The sequence below is a fragment of the Dermacentor andersoni genome, chromosome 1 (assembly GCF_023375885.2).
Source record: "Dermacentor andersoni chromosome 1, qqDerAnde1_hic_scaffold, whole genome shotgun sequence".
Lineage (NCBI taxonomy): Eukaryota > Metazoa > Arthropoda > Arachnida > Ixodida > Ixodidae > Dermacentor > Dermacentor andersoni.
Genome location: NC_092814.1, coordinates 334528522 through 334553990, shown reverse-complemented (window position 1 = coordinate 334553990; position 25469 = coordinate 334528522). Strand labels below are relative to the sequence as shown.

Genomic DNA, 25469 nt, shown 5'->3' with positions numbered 1-25469 from the left:
CTATGTGCTCTTATTATATCATGCCTACATCAACGACAGTTTTTGTTTTGTTCCAGCTATTATATATCGACCTCGCGCCATAACTAAACAGTATTTTTCATGCTGCTCTCAACACTAGGCGGCGGGCACGCGAACGAAAAGAAGGACGTTAAACGGAAAGGAAAAAAGGCGAATATGCCCTGTAACTAAGCGCTGCCTGTGTGCGCCTGCGTACAGAGCAGACTTAAAACGTATTACCGAAAAAATTGTACCGGGTATGTGTTCCGTGGTTACGATAGACAATTATCGGAAGATGGAATCGAATTTTGATACGGTGCCTTACACTAAAACTGAGCGGCCACGGATTACTGAGGGAAATGTCCAGGGGCGGGAAACAGGCTTCGGAAACTACGAAAAGCTCAAAAGGCTGATAAAACGCGTGCACCTGACGACTGGACATTGTAACGCGGGGGAAGGCGTACTATGCCCATTTTATCACAGTATATGTGTTTGTCTGCCGTCAACATCTCAGTCAGTGTGTTCATGGAAGTTGTATGTAAAATTGAGGAGTCAAAGACGCAAGCTATATGCTCGAAATTCTGGGGCATTACAAGAAGAGCCGTAGGGATTATTTACCCAGTCTGATGCTGCAAGTTATTGGTCGGTATCTAAGTCCTTTTTTGAAGGGAGACTGTTATTGCCTGCGTTGTCTACTGGTGCACGTTAAGTCACTGAAACTTCACCATTAGTTGCATCTGCGCGTGGGTTCGTTACCAGTGTTTGCGGCTATGCTAGCAATGACGTAAAACTCTTGTTACTGAGCTCTGAGGCCTCGCCTCTAGATCGATGCCTTCCGTTGCAAGGGTTTGAGATAGGACGGAACTTCCCTGTTATTACGCCGCCTTTTGGGCGGTAGGACAAAGCGGCTAATCTGTCTCTCCTGAACAAACTCACTCTATTATGACATGCAAGGTTTGATTAAAAAAAGGAAGAGCGGTCAAAGCGGTCGCTCGAATGATACCATGCCCGGTTAGCTTACTTCATGCGTATGCATGCTACCTCTATTCATGCAGTCATGTCTCTTAATTCCCGCGTGAACGTTTCCCGTTCCACATGACGTAAAATAAAATGAAAAATGATATTGCTACTGTTATTCGTTTATTATCGCTATCAGACAGAGGCGGTCTTTTAATTTCCGTCGTATAGTCGCACTGTTTGTCCGGGCTAAATCTCTCGAAGAGATGACGTCTTCTAAACTTACTGTGTGGTCTTAAAAACGATCAAGGCAAACTATCTATGCACACGACGGGTTAATTCCAAGTTGTGCTAACTGGGACGAGACATTCAAAGCCGTGCGGTAGTGCTTGACCGTATTAACGTTCTTTTATCACCTTTTGTAGGTGGTGCATCCCGAGAGTCGTCAAACTCTTGGTCCGTACGAGCAAGGGGAGATCTGCATGCGAGGACCAACCGCTTTCAAGGGATACCTTAAGAACGAGATAAAGACTGCCGAAGCTTACGAGAACGGCTTCGTTCGCAGCGGTGCTCTGCCTTTTACATTTATTCGTTATTGTGTTTCACTCCAAATGGTAGCTAGCTCCAATTATTTTATGCGAAGGGATGACTTGAGCAACTAGAAAATATAGTAAGGTAGCAAAAGTGGGTATTTTAGCTTCACACCGTATTCATAAATACTTTTAGAAAAAAAGAAGGCAGTTTCGACGACCGGTTCTTGTGTCAAGCAAACCAGCTCTCAATAGCATAAAAATGTGGACAGACAGGCATGGGTTTCTTCAACACTTTCACTCTGAGCTTAAAAAAGTTCACCGACTTTTACAATACTCCCGAACGCGAATTTCGAGCGCAGCTGTCTAGGTGTTTTGCAATCTCGAAATATTACGGCAAGGAATTTCATTCTGAAGAAAAAGGTGCTCTCGGTGGCGGCGCTGAGGCTCTGCTAGAGCAGCCCTTTTAGCAGCAGCGGCAAACGGAACATTTCCACCGGTTGCGTCATTCACTGTTCAAAAATAAAGCGTGAACACGGGTGCGCGTGGCCGGCGCAGAGCGCATTCTCTAGTAGCGCATGCACCATAGGCCCGAAGCCCATGCCAGCGCTTTGTTCAAGCTGGCGCTCCGCTTTCCTCCTGACCGTCTTCACAATAATCTCCTCCGTTTTCCGCCTCCTTGTTGCGTGGCACCAGCTCTTCGCTTTCCTCCTCGTGTCTTTCATCCCCCCGCTGTGCTCCGCGTTTGCTTTCATCTTTCGCTGTGCTCGTTCGCCGCAGGAGCTGGCGCTTAAGAGCTGCGCCATGCTGCGGTCTAAAAGAATGTGACATCGCGCACCTACAGAAGGAGGCGAGATTTTCATGCTGTGACAGGACTGACGCAGCGGCTTGCCGCCAGTTGGTGTGGACGCTCTGCCGCCCCTGCGTTTTAACGCCGACGGCCCGCCGCGCGCGCTTTACCGCTGGATGCCGCTGGTTTATATGGGGCGATCTGCGGCGACGATCGCTCCCAGACAACGCCAGGGTAGCGCACGTCGTCTGTTCATCGATGACGCCATCGATAAGGCAAGCGGCGAGCGTGTCAAAACAAAGCGCTGCATGAGTGGAGGTCTGTCTGGGGCGGTTCCTCTGAATCGCGCCCACGCGTCACCCGCGCGCTACTTCTCGCGATCTCCCGATTAGCGAGGCAGTCGCACCACACTTCACTCGTTTACAACGTGATGCGCAAGACAGAGTGTCGGCGCCAGGCAATATATCGCGAAATAAGAACACGTATAGAGCTGAGCTCAAATTTCGCATTAAAAGGTATCGCAATGTCGGTTAATTTCTTCCATCGTTTGTTGACAGGTCGGCGCTTGTTTACGTTTTTCGTCTTTCGTTCTTAACGCTAGTCATGTCTTATGAAGATGGTCATGTCGGTGTCACAGATCACAATCATGTTGGTGTGTGTAGTGTTTAGGACAGTTCGGCACTTTTGCTAGTGCGCCGGGATGCGGAAGAAAGGCACACAGTCGTTTGGGAACCTTGTTCTATCGTTAACATTTAAAGAAATAAAAAAACACCTTAAAATATTGCTACGGAACAGTATTACCGATGACGAAGAGGTGAGCAGTAAGAAAACGACGACGACGATTGGAGGCTAGCGCGGGCTGTTGCCTCTTGGCCAAGTGCGGCGTATTACGTTGTAAATATTCTTGTATGTAGCTTTTCATCTGCGTCTTCTTACGTAACATATGTGGTGGAGGTGGACGTTCCCTGTACCTCGTCACGGAGCTTCGCAGTGGACGGTACGTCGAGCCTAGCTTCATTGCTCCCGGCGATGACAACTCGACTCAGCCGCCTCCGACACCTGCTGCCACTTCGACGACCTACATCACTCTCCCTGCTCCTCGTGATCCTGGCGTATTCTCGGGCAAAGATGGGGAAGACGTCGACGACTGGATCAGCCTGTACGAACACGTCAGCCGCAATAACCGGTGGGACCCTACTATCATGCTCGCCAACGTAGTCTTTTACCTCGGTGGCACACCTCGAGTTTGGTTTTGGACGCACGAAGAGGAGCTCACCAGTTGGGATTCGCTCAAGCAAAAGCTCCGAGACTTGTTCGGCAACCCCTACGGTCACAAACTTGCCGCGCAGAGGGCGCTTTCCGGCCGTGTGCAGACGTCAACAAAGCCCTATGTCACGTACATTCAGGACGTCTTGGCTCTGCGCCGCAAAGTTGATGCACACATGACTGAGTCAGACAAGGTATCCCACATCCTCAAAGGCATTGCCGATGACGCCTTCAACTTGCTCGTATTCAACAACGTCGCGACGGTGGATGCTGTTATAGAAGAGCGCAGCCGCCTGGAACTCGCTAAAAGCCGACGTATCGACCAGCAGTTTGCCCGTTTGCCCAACACCCCAGCGACATCTTCCTGTGCCGACGCTCCTCGTCCCAACAACACTGGCGATATTACCAAGATCGTCCGGCGTGAGAGCGAGGCCGCCTATCCGGCTGCCGTCGACTCCAGCCCCACCAACGCACCTGCAGTCACGGTTTCCCTGATCCAGGCAGTTGTGCGCCAGGAGTTCGAAAACATGGGCCTTCACACCATCTGCTCGGTCCATCGCCCTGATACCCATCCGGCTTCTTCGATTCCGCCCCATCCCGCATATTCTTACCCACCACGTTTCCGCAACCCAGCTCAATGGCGCACTGCTGACGACAAGCCCATTTGTTTTCACTGCCGTCGCATCGGGCACATTTCTCGTCACTGTCGAAGTCGCTGCACTTCCCCGACCCGGTCTGCTTATATTGCCTACTCTCGCCCCTCAGGTGGCCCTTCTCGTCTCTATGCCGCACGCTCCGATAACGCCGCCACTGACTCTCTTGCGCCGAACCGCCCCTATTCTCGTTCACCTTCGCCCCAACGACGACAATCTCGCTCTCCCTAGCCCCGTCGCTACTTTTCGCCGACTCCCTTCGGACGCCGCTCCCAGCCGGAAAACTAGACGATGCAGCGCCTCGAGGTGACGCTGCATTGCTCCCTACGCCGCCAAATCCTCCACTGACGTTGCCCACTCATCTGAACCTTCTAGACGTGCAAGTCGACGGTGTTCCTGTATCTGCACTCATAGACACTGGGGCGCATTTGTCGGTAATGAGCGCGGACTTTCGTACCCACCTGAAAAAAATAATCACGCCCGCCACGACGCATGTTGTCCGTGTCGCCGATGGCGGAACAGCCCCCGTAATTGGTATGTGTACCGCCCCCGTCTCCTTCGCCGATCGCTCAACAATCGTGCTATTCACAGTCATCGCCCACTGTCCCCACGACATCATCCTCGGCTTAGACTTCCTCTCCGCAGATTCTGCTCTCATCGATTGTTCCGCCAGTACTCTCCGACTTGACCTGCCTGTTCTGGATCCCGCTGAACCACACCCCAGTCGACTCAGTTCCGTCGACTTCGTTCGCTTGCCACCTACGGCACTGACTTACGTTGACCTAGTGTCATCCCCACCAGTGCCCGACGGTCACTATATCGCGGCTGCTATACAAGACGTCCTCCTTACACACGGTATCACGGTACCTCATAGCGTTTTATCTATTACGGCTAATTGCGTCTGCCTGCCAGTGGTCTATTTTGGCTTGACGACACAAGTGCTGCCACGCGGGATGTCTCTGGCCCAGCTTTGCTCATTTGAGGATCACTCAATAGCATCTATTGAGGTAGACGGCAATTCAGCCGATCCTCCTCTACCATCTCAGTCGACAACTTGTACCATCGCCGACTTACAGAAAATGATTGCGCCCGACATACCGTCCGAGCACGCTCGTGAGCTCTACCGCGTTCTGTTTTCCTACAACGATATTTTTGACTTTAACGATCGTCCTTTGGCCCAAACTACAACTGTTAAACATCGCATTAATACCGGCGATGCCCCTCCTATTCATCGCCGCCCGTATGGAGTGTCACCGGCTGAGCGTCAAGTTATTCACGCAAAAGTTCGCAAAATGCTTGCCGAGAACATCATAGAACCGTCATGTAGTCCATGGGCGTGACCTGTTGTACTGGTAAAAAAGAAGGATGGCTCATAGCGCTTTTGCGTGGATTATCGGCACCTTAAGAGGGTAACCAATAAGGACGCGTATCCCCTACCTCGTATCGATGACGCCCTTGACTGCCTCCATGGTGCTCGCTACTTCTCTTCTATTGACCTCCGCTCCGGCTACTGGCAGATTGCCGTGGACGATCTTGACCGCGAGAAGACTGCCTTTGTAACACCCGACGGTCTTTATCAATTCAAAGTGATGCCGTTCGGTCTATGTAACGCGCCTGCCACTTTTGAACGCATGATGGACTCCCTTCTTCACGGTTTCAAATGGTCCACATGCATGTGCTACTAGGACGACGTCATAGTATTCTCCCCAACGTTCGCTACGCACCTCGAGCGCGTCTCGGCAGTCATGGCCGTTTTTCGTCGAGCTTGTTTGCAACTCGATGCATCGAAGTGCCAATTCGGCCGTCGCCAGATTACCGTCCTTGGACATCTCGTTGACGCGAACGGAGTGCAACCGGACCCAGGCAAGATCCATGCTATTACGCACTTCCCTGTTCCGAAGTGTGTCAAGGATGTGCGCAGCTTCATCGGCCTTTGTTCCTACTTCCGCCGTTTCGTGAAAAATTTCGCGGCCATAGCACGACCACTAACCTCGCTTTTGAAAAAAGACGCCCCTTTCCAGTGGGGCGATAACGAGGCCTCTGCATTCTCGCATCTAATCGACGTTCTCACAGCGCCTCCAGTTCTGGCCCATTTCAATCCTTCTGCGCCTACCGAAGTCCGTACGGATGCCAGCGGTCACGGAATTGGCGCAGTACTGGCACAACGCCAGCGCGGCAACGACCGTGTTATCGCTTACGCCAGCAGGCTCCTCTCACCCGCGGAGCGCAACTATTCCATCACTGAGCGTGAGTGTCTGGCCCTAGTTTGGGCGGTTGCGAAGTTCCGCCCATACTTATATGCCCGACCTTTTTCCGTTGTCACAGACCATCACGCGCTTTGCTGGTTATGCTCACTGAAAGATCCTACAGGACGACTTGGTCGCTGGGCCTTACGCTTCCAAGAATATTCGTATACTGTCACCTACAAATCTAGCCGACTACACAAGGAAGCTGGCTGCCTGTCCCGTTACCCGGTAGAAGAGCCTGACGACGCCGACAGTAGTACCGCCAACGGCATTTTCTCTGTGTCTGCCTTCGCTAACATCGCCGATGAGCAGTACCGAGACCTACCGCTGCGAGCACTCATCGAGCGTCTGCGCTCTACACCTACCGACGCGTCCGTTCGCCGCTATGTTCTTCAGGGCGGCATTCTGTACCGAAGGAACTTCCTCCCTGACGGATCTGATCTTCTTGTCGTGCCAAAACATCTACGACAAACTGTGCTCTTTGAGATGCATGACGCACCTACTGCAGGACATCTTGGCGTAACCCGCACGTATGACCGCGTCCGCCGCCGCTTCTATTGGCCTGGTCTCGCTCACTCCGTCCGACGCTATGTTGCTGCCTGTGATACTTGCCAGCGTCGGAAAACTCCTCAGGTGCTACTACACTGCTTCCGAGTCCGGTCTTTAGTGGCTCCGGGACGGCGCTTTTGACGCCGGGGGTAGTGCTACGGAAGAGTATTACCGATGACGAAGAGGCGAGCAGTAAGAAGACGACGACGACGATTGGAGGCTAGCGCGGGCTGTTGCCTCTTGGCCAAGTGCGGCGTATTACGTTGTAAATATACTTGTATATAGCTTTTCATCTGCGTCTTCTTACGTAACAATATTATAAGGGAAGTTAATGAGCTGCGTAGCGGCAGTCAGTATGTCCACACACGAGCACACGAGAATGAACGGGTTGAAGCAGTCCCGTGCTGAGAGGCTGACGGTTCTGTCTTCATTGCATGGTAGAATCACTGTGCTTACGTCGGCTGCGAGGACGACACGTTCTGGCCCCCTCTAGCGCGGTTCTCGAGACGCACGGCAAAAGCCACGAGACGCCTTGTCTAGCACGGCCTCGGTGCTCGGCTCGTACGCCGCTCGCAACTCCAGTGCTACGGTCGCACGTGAAGGCCGTGTCGAACACAGCCACCTCTGTGCTAGACTGGAGCGTTACTCGGCACAGCTTAGATGCGATAGCTCACGGTGCGGTGGCCCTCGGGTCAGCCAACGTCTCCAGCACTGGCAGCTGGAGCACCGGTACGACGACCGCCCTCGTCCACGCTCGGCTCCACGGACCTTCTCACCTTGCCACACGCGTCTTCCCCGGCAGGACCTCGTTCACCCCAGAAGCTCAGAAGTGCTATCCGCGTGGTCCGAACGCTGCGAGATCGCGCCTCGTGCTACCAAGTTCGTGCACCTTTTGACTTCTTACTACTTCACGCAGCTTGGTTGTCCGCTTTGGTCTTCTCGCGGCACTCACATATGAGAGTGTGCTCTCATCTGTTGCGGCGTCGCTGCGATCCGAAGTCAAGGAGAAAGAGATACTTACTGGGTGCTGCCTAAGCGTCCTTCTGTTCAGGGTCCGTCTTGTCGTACAGATTCGCATATGGCGCACTGTCTCAAAAAACCTTTCCGTCTGGTCGTCTAGGTTTTGGCTGATCATTGCAAACAATAATCTCAAGCCATGACAATCGAAACAAGCACGAACGAGACCAATCCAAGCAAACCAATCAAGTGGGAGCGAGAGCTGACGCGAGCAGAAGATAGCATGAAACGAGCGTTCCGGATGAGACTTGATGCGAGTACGCATCGAGTGGTCGGACGGGTTTGCATGACACAAGTCTCCCGCGCGCTTGTCACTGAAGGGATCGCTCTCATTGGTCTTCGCCGTTCGCGACTCGTCTCTTTCATCTCCCGCTCCACGTTTCTTCTTTCATCCTTCGCTGTAGTGCTCGTTCGCTCGGTTACGCCGACGCCCGCCGCAGGAACGGGCGCCTAGGTGCCGCGCTCTAAACACATGCTTTATGGATAGCGTCTCCCGGAGTTATCTTGCACACAATTATATATGAAGTGTGCAGACTCGTGAAGTTGGGAAAGTCAATCGTTCCAAATTTATTGCCAAGACACCAAGTGATCATCATCATCATCATCAGCAGCAGCAGCAGCAGCAGCAGCCTGGCTACGCCCACTGCAGGGCAAAGGCTTCTCCCATATTTCTCCAACTACTCTGTTCATGTGCTAATTGTGGCCATGCTGTCCCTGCAAATGTCTTAATCTCATCCATCCACCTAACTTTCTGCCGCCCCCTGCTACGCTTCCATTCCCTTTGAATCGAGCCCGTAACCCTTAATGACCACCGGTTATCTTCTCTCCCCATTACATGCCCTGCCCATGCCCATTTATTTTTCTTCATTTCAACTAAGATGTCTTTGACTCGCGCTTGTTCTCTCACCCAATCCCTTATCCTCACCTTATCCCAAATGCTCAACCACGGTTAACTCCACTTGGAATGCTGGGTCCTTTCATCCGTTATTAGCACTTTAACGCTCTACTGGATTAGTATAGGCAGAGTTTTTCAATTCTTTTATACTGGTCATGAAACTCCCCACCTTAGTTTGACTTGGGGACAGAAGCAGCCGTAAGGGGCGCAGTCGCTAATCGACATGCGCCGGCTGTCCAGCCGGCGTATGGGGGCTGCAGGTGCTGAGTGAATCGCGCACCTGTCTCCGACATGATAGTCAATGGCAAAATGGCCAGTACCAAGTAAGCCTACTACCCGGGTGGCATTAGTGGTTCAGTTATGCCGTTACGCTGCTCAGCGAAAGGTTGAGGGTTGGATCCCAACCTCGGCGGCTGCAGTTAAACGGGGGCGAAATGCGAAAGCGCTCGTGTTGTTAAATTTTGATGTACGTAAAGACCCCACCTCGTAAACCTGAATCTTGATTCGCGCTCTATAGGCGTGCCTCATAATTTAAATTGTGGTTCTGCCGCGTAAGACCCTTGAATTTATATTTTTATGGTGTCCGACTCTTTTTCATTTGAGATCACAGTTGTAAGCCATCTGTCCGCTGATGGCGATACGATTAGTTTCATCCCCAGACAGTAAGCTAGAACGCACCGCTAGCACTTTGTGCACAATTCTGAGAGTAATGCGAACTAGTGAAAACACGAATTTTGGCTGTTGTACTGCTACAGGCATAACGTGAAGGGGAAAAAAAGCCGTGCTTCTTATACCAGTTAACTGTGTGACTACGCGCCTCGATTTAAAGGGTTGCAGGGTTGACTATACCGGGTGTTTCCGGGAAGACCGTAAGCAACTTTAAATATCACCTGCGGCAAACCGTAGGTGAATTCTATCCCTTGAGCTGGTCTACTCGAAGGTGCAGAAAAATATTGCACGAGAAATCGAAATGCACAACCGACGAATTATTCAAGATTCACTAATTAAGCATTTAGGTAATTATTGTGCAGCACATTTCGATTTACCAATTGTACCCGGTGAGACTGCATAGCATAAGTACTTGAAAATAATTCTGTGGATCGCACCATCTTCGAGATATGCGCCAACAAACATACGCTAAAAATGCACTGTCATCCCACTTACTTTTTGAGCACCCAATTTATGCATTGAGCGCTAACGTGACTGGACAGCCGATGGGTTTCATCGCAAAGTTCGGCATGGAATATCTCGAAACTTGTGGCATCCTGAGAATTCGTTCCAAGTGGATTCGCCTTGCGCGCTCCATGGCTACAATTTGTAAAACGCAATAGGTGTCGTAAGGTGACTAGTTAAATACATAATTAGCGAATTTCTGCTAATAATAGTCTTTATGCATTTCCATTTTTTGTGCAAGTAATGTCGGCCTCTTAATGTAGACCAGCTCAAGAGCTAGAATCGTGCTACGTGGCATAGGCGATTTTTCAGAATTGTGTAATATCTTTGAAGAAATATCGTCCATAGGTGGTTCGATATTTCAGGTTATTTTTAAATACCGGGTGTCCCACGTAACTTGGGCCCAAAATTAAGAAATATGCGACTGCCACTTAGCTGGACAGAATCGTGGTAACGTTGGTTGCTGTCGCTGGAGCAAGTCAGACTATCTTTTGTATTTCTTCTAACATGTTCATACTTATTACTTATAATGCCGCCCTGAAGGACATACCGACGCGTCCACTCGCCGATATGTCCTTCAGGGCGGCATTCTGTACCGAAGAAACTTACTCCCTGACGGATCTGATCTTCTTCTTGTAGTGCCAAAACATCTACGACAGACTGTGCTCTTTGAAATGCATGACGCACCCACTGCAGGACATCTTGGGGTAACCCGCACGTACGACCGCGTCCGCCACCGCTTCTATTGGCCTGGTCTCCCTCGCTCCGTCCGACGCTATGATGCTGCCTGTGATCCCTGCCAGCGTCGGAAAACACCTCATGTGCTACCTGCCGGTCATCTCCAACCGATCACCGTCCCTGTGGAACCGTTGTTTCATGTTCGATTAGACCTCCTCGGTCCCTTTCTCACGTCATCCTCTGGGAACAAATGGGTAGCCGTCGCAACTGATTTCGCCACCCGATATGCTATCACGCGGGCTCTCCCTGCCAGTTGCGCCACTGACGTCGCGGACTTTCTCTTGCGCGACATTATCTTACTTCATGGCGCCCCGCGACAGCTGCTTACTGACCGTGGTCGTAACTTCCTCTCGAAAGTTATCGCCGACATTGTGCGTTCCTGCTCCACTCAACACAAGCTGGCTACCTCATACCATCCTCAAACCAATGGCCTGACAGAGCGGTTAAACCGTGCTCTTACTGATATGCTCTCCAAGTACGTTTCCAAGGACCATCACGACTGGGACATTGTCCTTCCTTACGTCACATTTGCGTACAATTCTTCCCGGCACGACACCGCTGGATTTTCTCCATTTTACCTACTGTACGGTCGCGAACTGACATTGCCCCTTGACACGGCACTTCCTCCTGCTGCGATCTCAACAAGCGAGTACGCGCGCGACGCCATCGCCCTCGCCGACCACGCACGCCAGCTTGCCCGTGCTCGACCGACGGGCTCGGAAACCACTCAGCAGGGTCAGTACAACGCCCGCCACCGTGACATACAGTTCTCGCCTGGTGCGCTCGTGCTCCTGTGGTGGCCCTCTCGTGACGTCGGACTATCAGAAAAGCTCCTTGCGCGATACACAGGGCCCTACTGCGTGCTACGCCAGGTGACGCCCTTGACGTACGAAATTGCTCCTGTGTGTTCAACCTCGTCCTCTACTCGGGCATGTAGTAATGTCGTGCACGTCAGCAGGCTCAAGGCCAACTACACTGCTTCCGAGTCCGGCCTTTATTCGCTCCGGGACGGCGCTTTTGCCGCCGGGGGTAGTGCTACGGAACAGTGTTTACAATGACGAAGAGGCGAGCAGTGAGAAAACGATGACGACGATTAGAGGCTAGCGCTGGCTGTTGCCTCTTGGTCAAGTGCGGCGTATTCCCTTGTAAATATGTTTGTATATAGCTTTTCGTCTGCGTCTTCCTGCGTAACAATATTGTTAACATATATCGTTATTAAAATTAAATAATTTTATAAATATTATTGTCGCATATTGAATCTGAAAGACTCCCACAAAAACACGCCGCGCTTTTTCGTGTTTTTCGGGCTTTCTTCAACACGTGGAATAACTTCTATGTAGCACGTACTGAGCAACAGAAAGATGGGTCGGCAATTCTCCGTGATGCCCTACAATTTTCTGATTTGCCATTTCGCTGTGCTAATATTATTTCAAAAGTTCAGTAATTAATAATAACTAATTATGTAGTGAGGCCAACTACAGAGAATCTTGGGACTTTCTCTAAGCGACGGCAAGCATTAGTTTCGTTCTGTCCAGCTACACGGCACTCGCACACCTTTAAATTTCGGCGCAAGTTATGTGGGACACCAGGTATGTGTGACGGCACACAGTCAAAAACTTCAATCTTGAGGTCAGAACGTGCTTCTCACTAAAAGCAGCAAAACAGGGAAATTTTCCTAAAGGTCGCAGGTAGTGTTATTGGCTGACGCCAATCGATATCGCATATTGCAAGGCTTGAAATGCATTTCCTGGAGTACGGATTTTCACTTGAATGTTACCGCATCGCCCTTGTCATTCTTTCTTCTCCGCGTCGTATAAGCACTGTGATTACAGCAACTCAAATGCAGCATGCCTTGTGTGGTGTTTATGCATAAAGAGAATCGCGCGCTATATTTACCGTTTATGCTGTTGTTGATAGACACCGTCCAGCCATTTTCGACTACTATAGTGACAACGGAGGCGCACGACCGCTCCAAATACCTTTCCATCATAGTTACTCATGTGTACAACCGATACAGCGCGCTGTATGTTATATAACGGGCTACGGCAGAGTTATTTGATACCACTATGTTTCGTTACACCTTTTGTTTTTCTTTCTTCCTACGTTTGTTTCCTTCTTTTCTACATTCCTTGATCACTAGTCTTTATTTTGGATGTTTGGGATAGCCGATACTCGGATTGCTTGTAGTCCTCTGGTAACAACATTGAATAATGAAAAATGACAAAAACAAGAGCTACCTACGTTCAAAAACAATATCTTTGGGCTTGAGCAAATCAAGTAATTTGCACAGATTACAAATCATCCTGCGCAAGCCAGTTTATTGCATATTTAAAACACGTAGTAAAGAGAGGTTATCAAGACAGATACTGAAAGAGAGCATTTTTAACAAATGTGCAATAAAACACGACATAAAGACGTAGCGTGCCATGGGGCAGGCGTTCACTTACACCCAAGTTTTATTCATACACAACAAGGTATTTATTATATGTACGCACAATGTCAAATCAAGATTATATACATGTGTGCAAGCAAAAGCATGGGTCACCACTTAGTACTCTCCAAACAATGTGTTGTCAGAGTTTGCCAGTTCTCTTTGTAAGAGTGATATCGAGGCCTGAATAATTGAGTCAGTGCCTTTGCGTGCGATGTGAGCTGCTTCGGCTGTCATTCTACTGTTTTGATTACTATGTTTAAATACCATTAAAATGTCAGTCTAATTCGGGTTGCTCTTACAATACACAATTATACCAATTCGCCAACCTTTCCATCGTACTGAGATAGAGACTGAAACGGTATTTTCTACTTGCACAGGTAGGCAGAAAGCCCACCGAATATTCTTACAACTGCTTCAACTGCGAGTTACAGGAGATGTTGTAGCCAAATAACTGCCTTTTATGATGTTCGGATCGAGACGAACAATATCCGTAGCATCGAAGCTTTTCGCAAACCAGGTTCACCAGTGAGCTGAACGAAAAGCACTAACTTCTCCTTGAGGTTCGCCACCCTTCCATTTTTCTCGCTGTTTATCATTCGACGGAAGAACCAATGGCTGGACCTCGTCCTTATGAATGTTGCCAGAAGCAGCCAACCACACGGCACCCTCTGGGCATCACCTTTGCTGTTTCGTGCCCCGGAGTGCGGTAATTAAATCATTTGGGTGACTTCGGTGGAACACAAGCACAAAAGCACCTAGAGTGGCGACTGCCGCTGCGCTGGCTGCAGCGGCTACTGCCTGGCTAAGCTACCCTTATATTTATGCCAGCGCTGTAGTGTGACCGCTTCAGGCGACGTCAGCCCCTCTCATCGTGTTACGCGGCGGAACATTCATAACCAGTGAAACACTGAAGGAATGTGGTATGGATCTCGTGTTCAGGTGGCTTTGCTCTGCTGAAGCATTCAGTGATCTGGAATGTTTACACCGGAGTATCGAATCAAAACTATTTTCGTTGCAGTTATCGTTTCACTTCAGCGAAAACGGTTCACTTCCGGTTCAACTTCGGAGTGAAATAAATAACGCTTAAAGCAGGTTAGAACCGGTGCAGGTTCACTTGATTAAATAAAGAACATTTATAGAAAAAAGTATACATTTATTTTGTACAAGAGCTTTGCGGTACTGCTAAAGTGGAAGGAAAGATTACCGGTGTTATTCTTCAGCCCACACGAAGTTAGTAGTTAAAACTTAATTGTGCAGATGCAGCACCAACTCTGCAATCTATGTGAAGCAAAGCCTTAGGGAGAGAGAGGAGAATTTTTTCACCTACCTCTCAATCTTTCTCTCAATTGAATGCGTTAAAATACAGAAATGAAATACCAAACATTTTATTTCTTAAGGTATCTATTTGTCGTTGCGATTGGTGTAAATTTTTTATGACGAAGGGCGATCGAATTAATTCTTAAATTTCGCACTTTTTTACACGAGTGACGACAGTGACGCGAAAGCTTACAAGCGGATGCATTCTAGAGGATAGCACGCACGAAGAGTTCGTACGGTGAGCAGTCGTCAGGGGCGCTGCAGGGGTATTTTCGATAATGTCAGCCATTACAAAATGACTAATCTTCGTTTATTAGGGGTATGGCAACGCTGCGCCGCGGCATGGCAGTTCACCGCAGGCGCTTCAGTGAGGCTATTAAGTTTCCCGCTTTACCGACTAAAAAACGACACTCTATTTGTAGAGACGGGAGCAACGGCTGTCGCTGCAAAATAGCGGTATGGTACGTGTTCTAGGTTCCGTAGTGATGCAGCACAGTGAAAATGTACCAGCTAAATTGTCTGTGTTAGCCAAGCCTTAACGATGCATTGCGAATAAGAGCGTGCTGCCCAGCGACACAATTCATCGCTTGTCATCGCTTGCCCAATGAAGATGCATCTGTGCGTATGTACGCAGTATTTAAGCGTGTTGTGCACTCACACGGTGCTTGCGGATTGCCTCTACTGGAGATAACCGTGATCGCAGGTGGATATCGCAACGACACCGCAGCAATCTCATTTTGGCAGGTGAGGGCTCATGTGTGCAGTTATGAAATGAGACTTCGAACGGAGGAAGGTGTTGCAACTGTTTAGTGCGGAGTTCTTGTGATAAAGAAATGCCATCCTACTGGATGTAGAAAAGCGAGCGATTCTCTACGCTGACCGTGTTTGCGACGATGCGGCTGCGATACATTACCGATGACAGAGCAGCCATCTTATACTATAGCTGCGATACGTTGTCGTTAGAGAACACTACACACTGCTCAGCACCGTCGTACAGCACGGTGCATCGACGCCTCGCAAGCAGCTACAGTGACGTGCCGATAATCATTTGCTGGGCGCTACGTCGCCACAATGCAGGCAATGATACAGTGTTGTGGGGCGATCACAACCCGAAAAGATATATGCATAAGCCAGCGACAGTCAACGCTTTCTTTTTGATAGTGATGCTCAGTACGTCACCGATGACAGTGCGTTGTGCGTGTGTCATTTCGGTGGTCAAGGTATGCCTCTCAGCTCAGCACCGGGTCGCTATTGCCGAAAAATAAGTAGGACGTAGCCCAACTGTGGTGAGTGCGCGCACAAGAGTTACATGCCTCGCGCGGGGCGTGACCAATGTTTTTGATTCACAGGGGAACTCGTGCCAAACTCGTACGATCGCGAATACCCCCCCCACTCCCGAGAGGCACTAGGGAAGACAGCGGCGACACCAGCAGCCTGGGTCATCGCATCTAGCGGCAGCATGCGTGAATATCACTGTCTCGACCATATCCCCTATACATGACCGACGTAGAGTTTCAGCATCATTTTCGCCTTTTCGAAACGTCAATGCGCTGGCTGTGCACTGACGTTAGGCGAAAACGCTCGTCTATATAGACAGCGTGGCGGGCAAATTACGCTTTTCAAGCGCAGATTGGTGTGACTGCGCTGGGGAGAAAGAGTTCGTGCGATCGCTTCGGCTCGTCCCGGCTTCAAGTGCTGTGCGTCCACCGCGCACCAGCGCCAGGCCAGGTTCGGTAGCGTCATAGGAGTACTGGGGCAGTTGCAAAGACCTGGGCTTCATCCTGACCAACCAACCTGCGAAGGCGAAGTGGTAACATTACATAGGAATACTCAGAATGGGCGCCGGGCTGTTTTCCGGTGCAACAGGTGCCGAACGCAGTTGTCTCAGTTACACGGTGCCGCTGTATTGCACGCGCAGAGAGGCGAAGGAAGTTACTTGGCCAGCACTGACTGCCTCGGCCATCCAAACGTCCACCTCTCCAGGTGGCAAGTGATTTGGCTCACGTATTGCGTGAGCAAAAGCGTAGACGTGTGGCTGTTGAAGGAACTGACCGGCGACTTCCTTCGGCAGTCGGAGCCCGCCATAACCAACAGGAGGAACTACGCCCGCGGGCTCGTGAGCAACGAGCTGCTAGCGCAACCTCGACTCGGTGGCCCCGGGAAAATGTGCAAATGCACGAATGCCTTCTTCGCGCCAAGCGAAAGTACAATCGAGGCCGCCTGATGATGGGTGACAAGCTTCCGCCAAGCGGCCAAAATTACGGCGGTGTTGCAGATCGTGGACCATGGGTCTTCGGCGTGGTCTGCGCGAACACAGGGGAACTGCGACTTTTCAAGGTCGACCCACGAGACGCGGCGACGCTAGGCCTTATTACTGCAGACAACCTTCAGCCGAGGGCCATTATTCACAGACAAATGGGCCGCATAGAACTGTGTCCCAGATTTAGCGGATGCTAACGGGGCGAGCCTCAATCGCATTGGGGGACAGTCAACCACAGCGTGAACCTTGTGCGCCCCATCATGGGCGGTCACAAGCAAAAAAGAGAAGTTACTGTGAAAAAGCGAAGCGCCACCTCGTTAGCGGCGGGTACAGGGTAACTGCGCCGCTAATGGAATCCTACCTGACATCGATGTGGTGCCAGTCAATTAACGGCCACGTGTGCTGCAACGACCATTTCTTGCGTTTGTTAGAAGCCAAGTATTGCTCGGGGCTACCCAGTATGAAGACTATTTCCTACGGTTGTTAGAGGCCACCGCTCGGCGCTACCCGGTATGAAAGTGCGTCACAAAGTAAAAGAAAATAAAACGCAGTTTTCTGACACTTTGCTTGTATGAGTGTTTTCCGGCATTCCGGCGTGCTTACACGGTAAGCGCACGGCAAACTACTTCTGCGTTAGCCAACGCTCACTTTGTCGCGACATCTTACTTTAGGGAGGGCAACGAGCGATCTGTTGAAAGCTCAGTATGAATACCAGGCGAACACCAATCTGTGCCCGGAAATGCAAGCGCAAGCACGTAGCGAGTCGCGCCAATCCATTCCAGAGAAAAGAGGAGCAGGGGCGTTTCCTCGTGCTGTAACGCGAAACGTAATGAATTACAAGTTAGTCTAATACACATTATCTCTACAGCTGGTAAACTTTAAAATGCTGATAAACCACAATATAGTGACTAATATTATTGTACTAAACGCATTTATTTTCTAACTAATGCACTGGGTACAACGAAAAATAAGTGAAAGAATTGCACCGACCATGCACCCACACCATATGCCAGAACTATTATTTTTTTAAATTTTAGGTTGCACTCCGGGGCAGAAAAGGTCGTAACGTTCGGTTAAGTCCCGATTATAGCAAAGATTTCATTTTTTTCCGCTTTTTGGTGAGTTCCAGTAGATACTCCGATTTACGCTTACAAACCAGGAAGTCTCTCTATTGACTGGTTGCAACGGTCGTGTAGATTCTCAGAGATCGTTTTTCGTATGATATCGATATGAAATATCCCCTCGGGATGCTAAGCTGGAGAGCTATCTGTATGAAAGCCCGGAGTTTCCACCAAAGCCGCGGCCATAAAAGTGAAATAACGGCTAAACTGGGACGAGATCTGCGTACGTATACCTGCGTCTGTGTCAGCTTTCTGCGAGTGTTTACACGCATGGAAAAATACTCCAACCTCCTCACTCAAACAAGATCTCGTAATATTGCATTGCCACACTGAGAACAGAAAATCTGCCATGCCTAATATTGGAGTGCACTGTTTAAGTAAAGCACAAAATACCTTCAATCGAATCGAAGGTGCGACGGAATCCTAGTCGAGTAAGATCATTAGAAATTAACATACACAGTGACGACTGAGATAAAATGTGCTTAAGAGACGCTTCCGATTCGCTTGATTTGTTCGCATTAAAGTTGATCGTTAGACTCCCGTAAAGAAGCGGAAACTTCTTTTAAGCAAATTTTACTGAGTCTGAACAGTGTCTATTAATGGCCACAGTAGAACGTCATGTACTAGAAAAGAAATAAGTGAAAGAAGACACACACTAAACTCAATTACAAAAATAAAAAAACAGGAACAGGAGAGACATGGATACTGGAATTTTATGCCTTTTGGCAAGCGCAGGTGACCTCGGTTACTACTCTTCCGACGGCCGCATCTTCGTCTGCGGCCGCTTGAAAGAGCTCATCAAATGCATGGACCAGCAGGTGGCGCCGGCTGAGCTGGAAGAGCTTCTGGCTGCAGACCCGGACGTGCTACAGGTGATCGTGGTTGGAGTGCCGCACCCGCAGTACGGAGAGGCCCCTCGGGCATTCGTGGTACCCCGGCGCCGCCTTCCTGGACCCGACGAAGAGAAGCGCGAGGCCGACAGGCTGAAGGAGCTTGTTGCTGGTATGTATTCCCATCACTCGAAGAATTTGAAGACTCATACGTGGATGGAATGACTCCCCTAATAGCGACGTCAGACGGGCTAATTACTGACACTTTGAGCCTGCACTCTTAGGCAATGTTACACCCTTTGGCTTGCCCCCTTCTGCCACACAACAATAATCGTTATCTGCCTTGATGCATTTCCTTTCTTTAACGCTGCGAGCCCGGAACTTTCCAGTAACGAACGGCACGCGCGTTATCCGAAGGGGCACTCCAAAGGGTGTAAACTGTTCTATGCTGATAACGCGCTTGCCGTTCGTTACTGGAAAGTACCGGGCTCGCAGCGTTAAAGAAACGAAACGCATCAAGGCAGATGACGATTATCGTTGTGTGGCAGAAGGGGCAAGCCAAAGGGTGTAGCTTTGCCTAAGAGTGTGTGCTCAAAGTGTTACAAATTTGGTAGCGCGCCTATAGACGAGAAAGGAAGAAGTCATTCGGATTTGATGGTAGTTTCGATCAGTAAACCAGGCAGCGCGTTATATAGCAGTCATTTTACCCAATGTTTCCTAAGATAACACTAACACCATGAACGCCACTAGCAAAGAACACTGCATCCAACACCGATCAATGCGCTGCGCGTTTTCAAGTCCTGACAATGGCGAAGCGTCGGAGTCTGTAAAAAACGACTCGGATTTTGTTGGCAGAGAAGGAGTATTGCTATTATAAACAGGGAGCCTTACGACATTCTAAATCGCAAAAGAAAACTTGATTAGGAATTGGCGCCGACCGTCCAATGAGTAGTATTTTGCATTATATTTGAAAACTGAGCTGGTTGATGTACATCCATTCTCCTGTTACTGCAGCTTCCACGGAAACGAGGGTTAAGATAAGAAATGCGCGAAACAGGCGTTTACTTGCAACTTTTTTAGAGTCATTCTTGATGAGTTACAACCGCTTTTCGTATGGGGTATGTTTCCAGCGTCTTATCCAGGGCAAATCCCGGTGATAGTTTGGCTTAAAAGTAAGGTCGGATAGGTGCCCCTGGGACCACTGCTCGACGTTAGGTTTCGAATATAGAGCGTGTTTCAGCGAACACTTTCACATTTTTTTTAATGGTTGCCTGTGCCAGATAACTCCATTCTACTTTGTGTTCTGGTCTACTCGAAGCGGCGGACTAAATAACAAGAATTCGCCAATAAACTTTATGGCTAATTATTTTATGACCCACATTGCAATATACAAATTCTAGTAGTGGACTTCGCAAGGCAGATCCACTTGGAACGAATTCTCAGGACGACACCAGTCTCTAGATATAAATTCCCGAACTTTGCGGAGAAATGCATTGGCGTTCCAGTTACCTGTGTGCTTCAGTGGAAGAAACGACATTTTTTTAACAAATTAACTGGAACGCCAATGCATTTCTCCGCAAAGTTCGGGAATTTATATCTCGAAACTGCTGTCATCCTGAGAATTCATTCCAAGTGGATCCGCCTTGTGAACTCCATGGCTAGAATTTGTAATTTGCAATACGGTGCATAATGTAATCAGTTAAAAACTTAATTAGCGCATTTTTATTAATTAGTCATTTTTGGATTTCAAGTTGTTGTGCAAGTAATGTCCGCCGCTGCGAGTAGACCTGCTCATGAACTAGAATTGGGATATCTGCCACGGGCAACCTTTACATATTTTTGAAAATGCTCGCTGAAACACCCTGTATATATATATATATATATATATATATATATATATATATATATATATATATATATATATATATATATATATATATATATATATATATATATATGTGTGTGTGTGTGTGTGTGTGTGTGTGTGTGTGTGTGTAACACTCATTCACCAAGATTTAAAAATAATGAAATGCCACGTAGATGAACAGTACAAAGGTGATGTTTGCCTTTGCTTAGAGATGCCCCGATTATTTTTTTTTTGCATTCCGCCTAATTACGTAATCACTCTGAATAAATTATCAGCTTTTCAAATATTATAATTAGATCAAAAGTGTGAATGACAAAATATTCGAGCAACATGAAAAACTCCCCACACAGCTTTCTGTTGCTCAATACGTGCTACATAAGTGTTTTTTCGTGCGTGAAAGAAGCCCGCGGATACAGGCAAAGTTGCCGTGCGACTAGCCGCTCGAGGAACTTTCAACGCTAATCACTGCTGATTTCGTGACCACAAAAAACTGACAAGGGCGTATGGCTGTTGGCCGCTGCTACAACTGTTCTACTACCAAGCAGCATCGGCTTGCTGCTGTTTTTTTTTTTTCTTTCTTTCGTACTTTTTGTTTTGCTTTGTCTCAATCATATTTCTCCTGGCCACCCTAAGCCGGTGCGCAATGCTGTAGCAAACAGCGTGACACGCTGCCTAGCGTGTCTGAAGAAGCAGCCAACAGCTACACCGTCGCGTTGTCACTTTTTCGCGGTCGCGAAGTCAGCTGTTGTGTAGCGTTGATAATTCGAAACCAGTTTTCAGAGCACTGCTCAGGGCGCACGCGAAGCGCGTGGGCTCCCCCCATCCGTTCGTATTCTCTCACGCGTTTTGCGACACAACCTTGAACCGCGGAAAGAACTGACCGGGAAAAAATGTAGCTAGCTGGGTACTGGAATGCGATAGACAAATTGACACTCTAGCTTACGCGGTGTTGCAATTATTTATAAATTGAGGAAATGGATGTAGAGTAATTAGCCAAACCAACCAAAGTCAACCACAGGACCAGGCAGGATTTCTTAAAGGCTACTCAACAATAGACCATATACACACTGTCAGTCAGGTGATAGAGAAATGTGCGTAATATAACCAACCCTTATATATAGCTTTCATTGATTACCAGAAAGCTTTTGATTCAGTCGAAACCTCATCAGTTATGCAGGCATTATGGAATAAGGGTGTAGACGAGCGATATGTAAATATACTTAAAAATATCTCCAGTGGTTCCACACCCACCGTAGTCCTACATAAAGAAAGCAACAAAATCCCAATAAAGAAGGGCGTCAGGCAGGGAGATACGAGCTCTCAAATGCTATTCCCAGAGTGTTTACAGGAGGTATTCAGAGACTTGGATTGGGAAGAATTGGCGATAAGAGTTAACGGAGAATACCTTAGTAACTTGCGATTCGCTGATGATATTGCCTTGCTTTGTAACTCAGGGGACCAATTGCAATGCATGCTCAGTGACCTGGACAGGCAAAGCAGATGGGTGGGTCTAAAAATTAATCTGCAGAAAGCTAAAGTAATGTTTAACAGTCTCGGAAGAGAACAGTAGTTTACGATAGGTAGCGAGGCACTGGAAGTGGTAAGGGAATACATTTACTTAGGGCAGGTAGTGACCACGAATCCGGATCATGAGACTGAAATAATAAGAAGAATAAGAATAGGCTGGGGTGCGTTTTTCAGGCATTCTCAGATCACGAACAGCAGGTTGCCATTATCCCTCAAGAGAAAAGAGTATAATAGCTTCGTCTTACCAGTACTCACCTACGTGGCAGCAACCTGGAGGCTTACGAAAAAGGTTCTACTTAAATTGAGGAGAACGCAACGAGCTATGGAAAGAAGAATGATGGGTTTAACGTTAAGAGATAAGAAAAGAGCAGATTGGGCGAGGGAACAAACGCGAGTTAATGACATCTTAGTTGAAATTAAGAAAATGAAATGGGCATGGGCAGGACATGTAATGAGGAGGGAAGATGACCGATGGTCATTAAGGGTTACGGACTAGATTCCAAGGGAAGGGAAGCTTAGCAAGGGGCGGCAGAAAGTTAGGTGGACGGATGAGATCAAGAAGTTTGCAGGGACAACGTGGCCACAATTAGCACCTGAACGGGGTAGTTGGAGAAGTATGGGAGAGGCCTTTGCCCTGCAGTGGGAGTAGCCAGGCTGATGATGATGATGAATTAGCTAATCACAGATAACAGAAACGAGTGTGCGCAAGGTGACTCTTAGGGAAACACCATTGGTCCTATCATCGTATCAAGTAGCCCCTTTTTTTTTAATCACCTTGGCTTGCGTTAGCTGGGGCACATGGCAGAGCTGGCATAATGCTGTGAAGCGCTAGTTCAAGCCCTGCACGCCTGTCAGAGCAGGTGTTGTTAAAGACTAGTACCGCGCTAAGTTGCTTTCGATCGTACGGTTTTCTCTCTGAACGTGTTTTTGGACGAAGTAATACCATTTATGGCTGCTAGTGCGCTGCCCCGACGTAGTACTTCCACAATAGCGATTATTTCGATAATGAAAAGAATATTACCCTCCGTTTTCCTGCGCGCGCATGTGTTGGAAAGGCAAACCACTGAACTCATTCATTGGTGCATTTTTTAGCCTTAGTCAAGAAATTCTTTATTTTCAGCCAATTTTGCTCACCACAAGCACCTCCACGGCGGTGTACAGTTCTTGGCCGGTATGCCGCAGACTGGAAGTTACAAGGATTCACGCAGAGCCCTCAAGGAGCTGTACATTCAGCAGAACAGATGCGCCAACAAGAGATGTTAGGATGGCTGAAAGATGTCCTTTCCGCGATATAGTTTATTCTGTGTTGCGTGGCACACTCGGTACAATAAGGCAATAAAGATATAAATAAAGGGCGACGTCACTCCTAAAGAAGTAGCGTATTTTTTTCCGCCAAACTTCGCCGTTCCAAAGTCGGAAGCCGGGGTGTGCCGGTCACATCGTTGTCGACAACGCCCACGCACTGCTGTATTTGGAGAGATGCTTACACACTTCAACCTTTAAAATGTAGTGAAGAAGGGAAATAGTTCACTTACCATGGTTGCGTAGTGAATTTGACGGTGCGTTGTCGGTGCTCAGGGCGCGGAATCGAATCCCGGCCACGGTGGCCGCAATTCGATGGGAGAAAGATGCAAAAGCGCCCGTGTACCGTGCATTGGGTGCACTTTAAGGGGCTGTGGTAGGCCAAACCGACAAAGAAAAAGAGCAGATTTTATTTCCTTACTAAAAAATTATGCGCACTGTGCGGATCAAAACCGTGCAGTGGTGAGCGCGTAGGAGCACTTAGGGCCAATTAATAAACGGCGCCAAAAATTTGGAGAACGCTTAAGCTTCGCCTTAAGAGTGGAACACGATAACATTCAAAGATCCCTGACTGCTGCTCACGCTTGCCAGCAGCTGGCGCGTATGTGACCGTAATGGTTCACCTGGAAACGCTTGCCGCGAAAGCTATCCACGAAGGCGGGCTTTGCGGTAGAAACACGGCCTCTTGCGTCGGCCGCGATGGGTGGATGAATGGATGGATGGATGCTGTGAGTGTCCCCTTCAGAACAGGGTGGTGGGTTTTGCCACCGAGCTCTTATTATATTACGTAGTGTCCTAGCTAAGTAAAAAAAGGACACAAAAAAAAAACGCACGATGAATTCCCATAATCAAACTTTCTGAACCCCTAGTGTAAGCTTTGTTTTTGCACACCTCTGTTTGTCGTTTCCCTACTTTTCTTCCACCAATCGTTTAATCGCCGCTTACTAATCTCTACTGCGGACCTGTTTACCTTCCCCGTGCTCTAGCTGAACCCAAGGGCTTCAAGGAGGCCAGTGGTGCCTAAATCGACCGTTGTGCAGATATCCTCACATTCTAATAAAACACACTCCATCGTTTCCCTAGCTTTACAGCTGCAAGCACATGCTTCTTCGTTCTGATATCTCGCTCTGTATGTGCGTGTCCTAAGGCATCCTGATCTCGTTTCAAAAAGTAATTAGCTTCCCTTTGAGTTATCATAAATTGTTTCTTTCCTGATATCGTTTTTTTTTTTTCATCTCAAGTAGTTACTCATTGCAGGTTTCTTTTCCATTGCAGCCACCCATAGATTATCTCAGCCTCTCTGACTTTCCGCTTCATGTCCTTTGTTGCCATGTTGCTCACCATACAGGTCGCATACTTGCTAGTAAGCTTCCTAGTTCTTTTGCTCCAGTGTGAATCAATGTTTTTCCTGTAACTGAACACTCTTGCAGCCCATTTACTTTTTTCCATATTCCTCAGTCACTCAATCGCTGTTCATAATCAATTTTGCTGTGCCCTTCTCTCCCTTCAAAACTTGTCCAGCCCATATCACTCTGCACACCTTCATTTCTAGTATTTCCGTGAGCGCCCAATGCGAGGCGTCCAACTGACCTTTGGCTGTCGTAGAGTCATGATTGTACCCCTGATGAACAACCGCATTTCCAAGTGTATGTCCTGCAGCCATTACACCTTTCTACATACCTCGGAGCACCTCGTACTTATTGTATCTCCACAGGGCTCTGTGTTTCATTATCGGTGCATTTCTCTTCCTTTTTGCTCTTATCGTTTTTTCCTGTGTTTCTAGATATCTATCGCCTTTGTTTATCCATATACCAAGGTATTTATATTCTTTTACCCGAGGTACTTCCTGGCCCAGAATTGACACTGTCTGTTCGCTGTTTTCATTGAATACCATAACACCTTATTTTTAACGCTAAATTTCAGACCTAAATTCTCGCATTCCTGCCCACAGATATTAACCAGACGTTGCATGTCACTTTGCTTGTTAACTGGCAACACAA

The 25469-nt window shown here is 48.4% G+C and overlaps 1 protein-coding gene across 1 annotated transcript in view; it reads left to right on the top strand.

Annotated features, from left to right (window-relative positions):
- Window positions 1–23508, top strand: part of LOC126516728 (probable 4-coumarate--CoA ligase 2) — a 31384-nt gene extending 7876 nt beyond the window's left edge. Inside the window, exons 2-4 of the mRNA XM_050166831.2 lie at window positions 1380–1521; window positions 18679–18945; window positions 23288–23508. Coding sequence (XP_050022788.2) covers window positions 1380–1521; window positions 18679–18945; window positions 23288–23430 — 552 coding nt within the window. The 3' untranslated portion in view covers window positions 23431–23508. The remainder of the gene's footprint in view (window positions 1–1379; window positions 1522–18678; window positions 18946–23287) is intronic.
- The last annotated feature ends 1961 nt before the right edge of the window (window positions 23509–25469 follow it).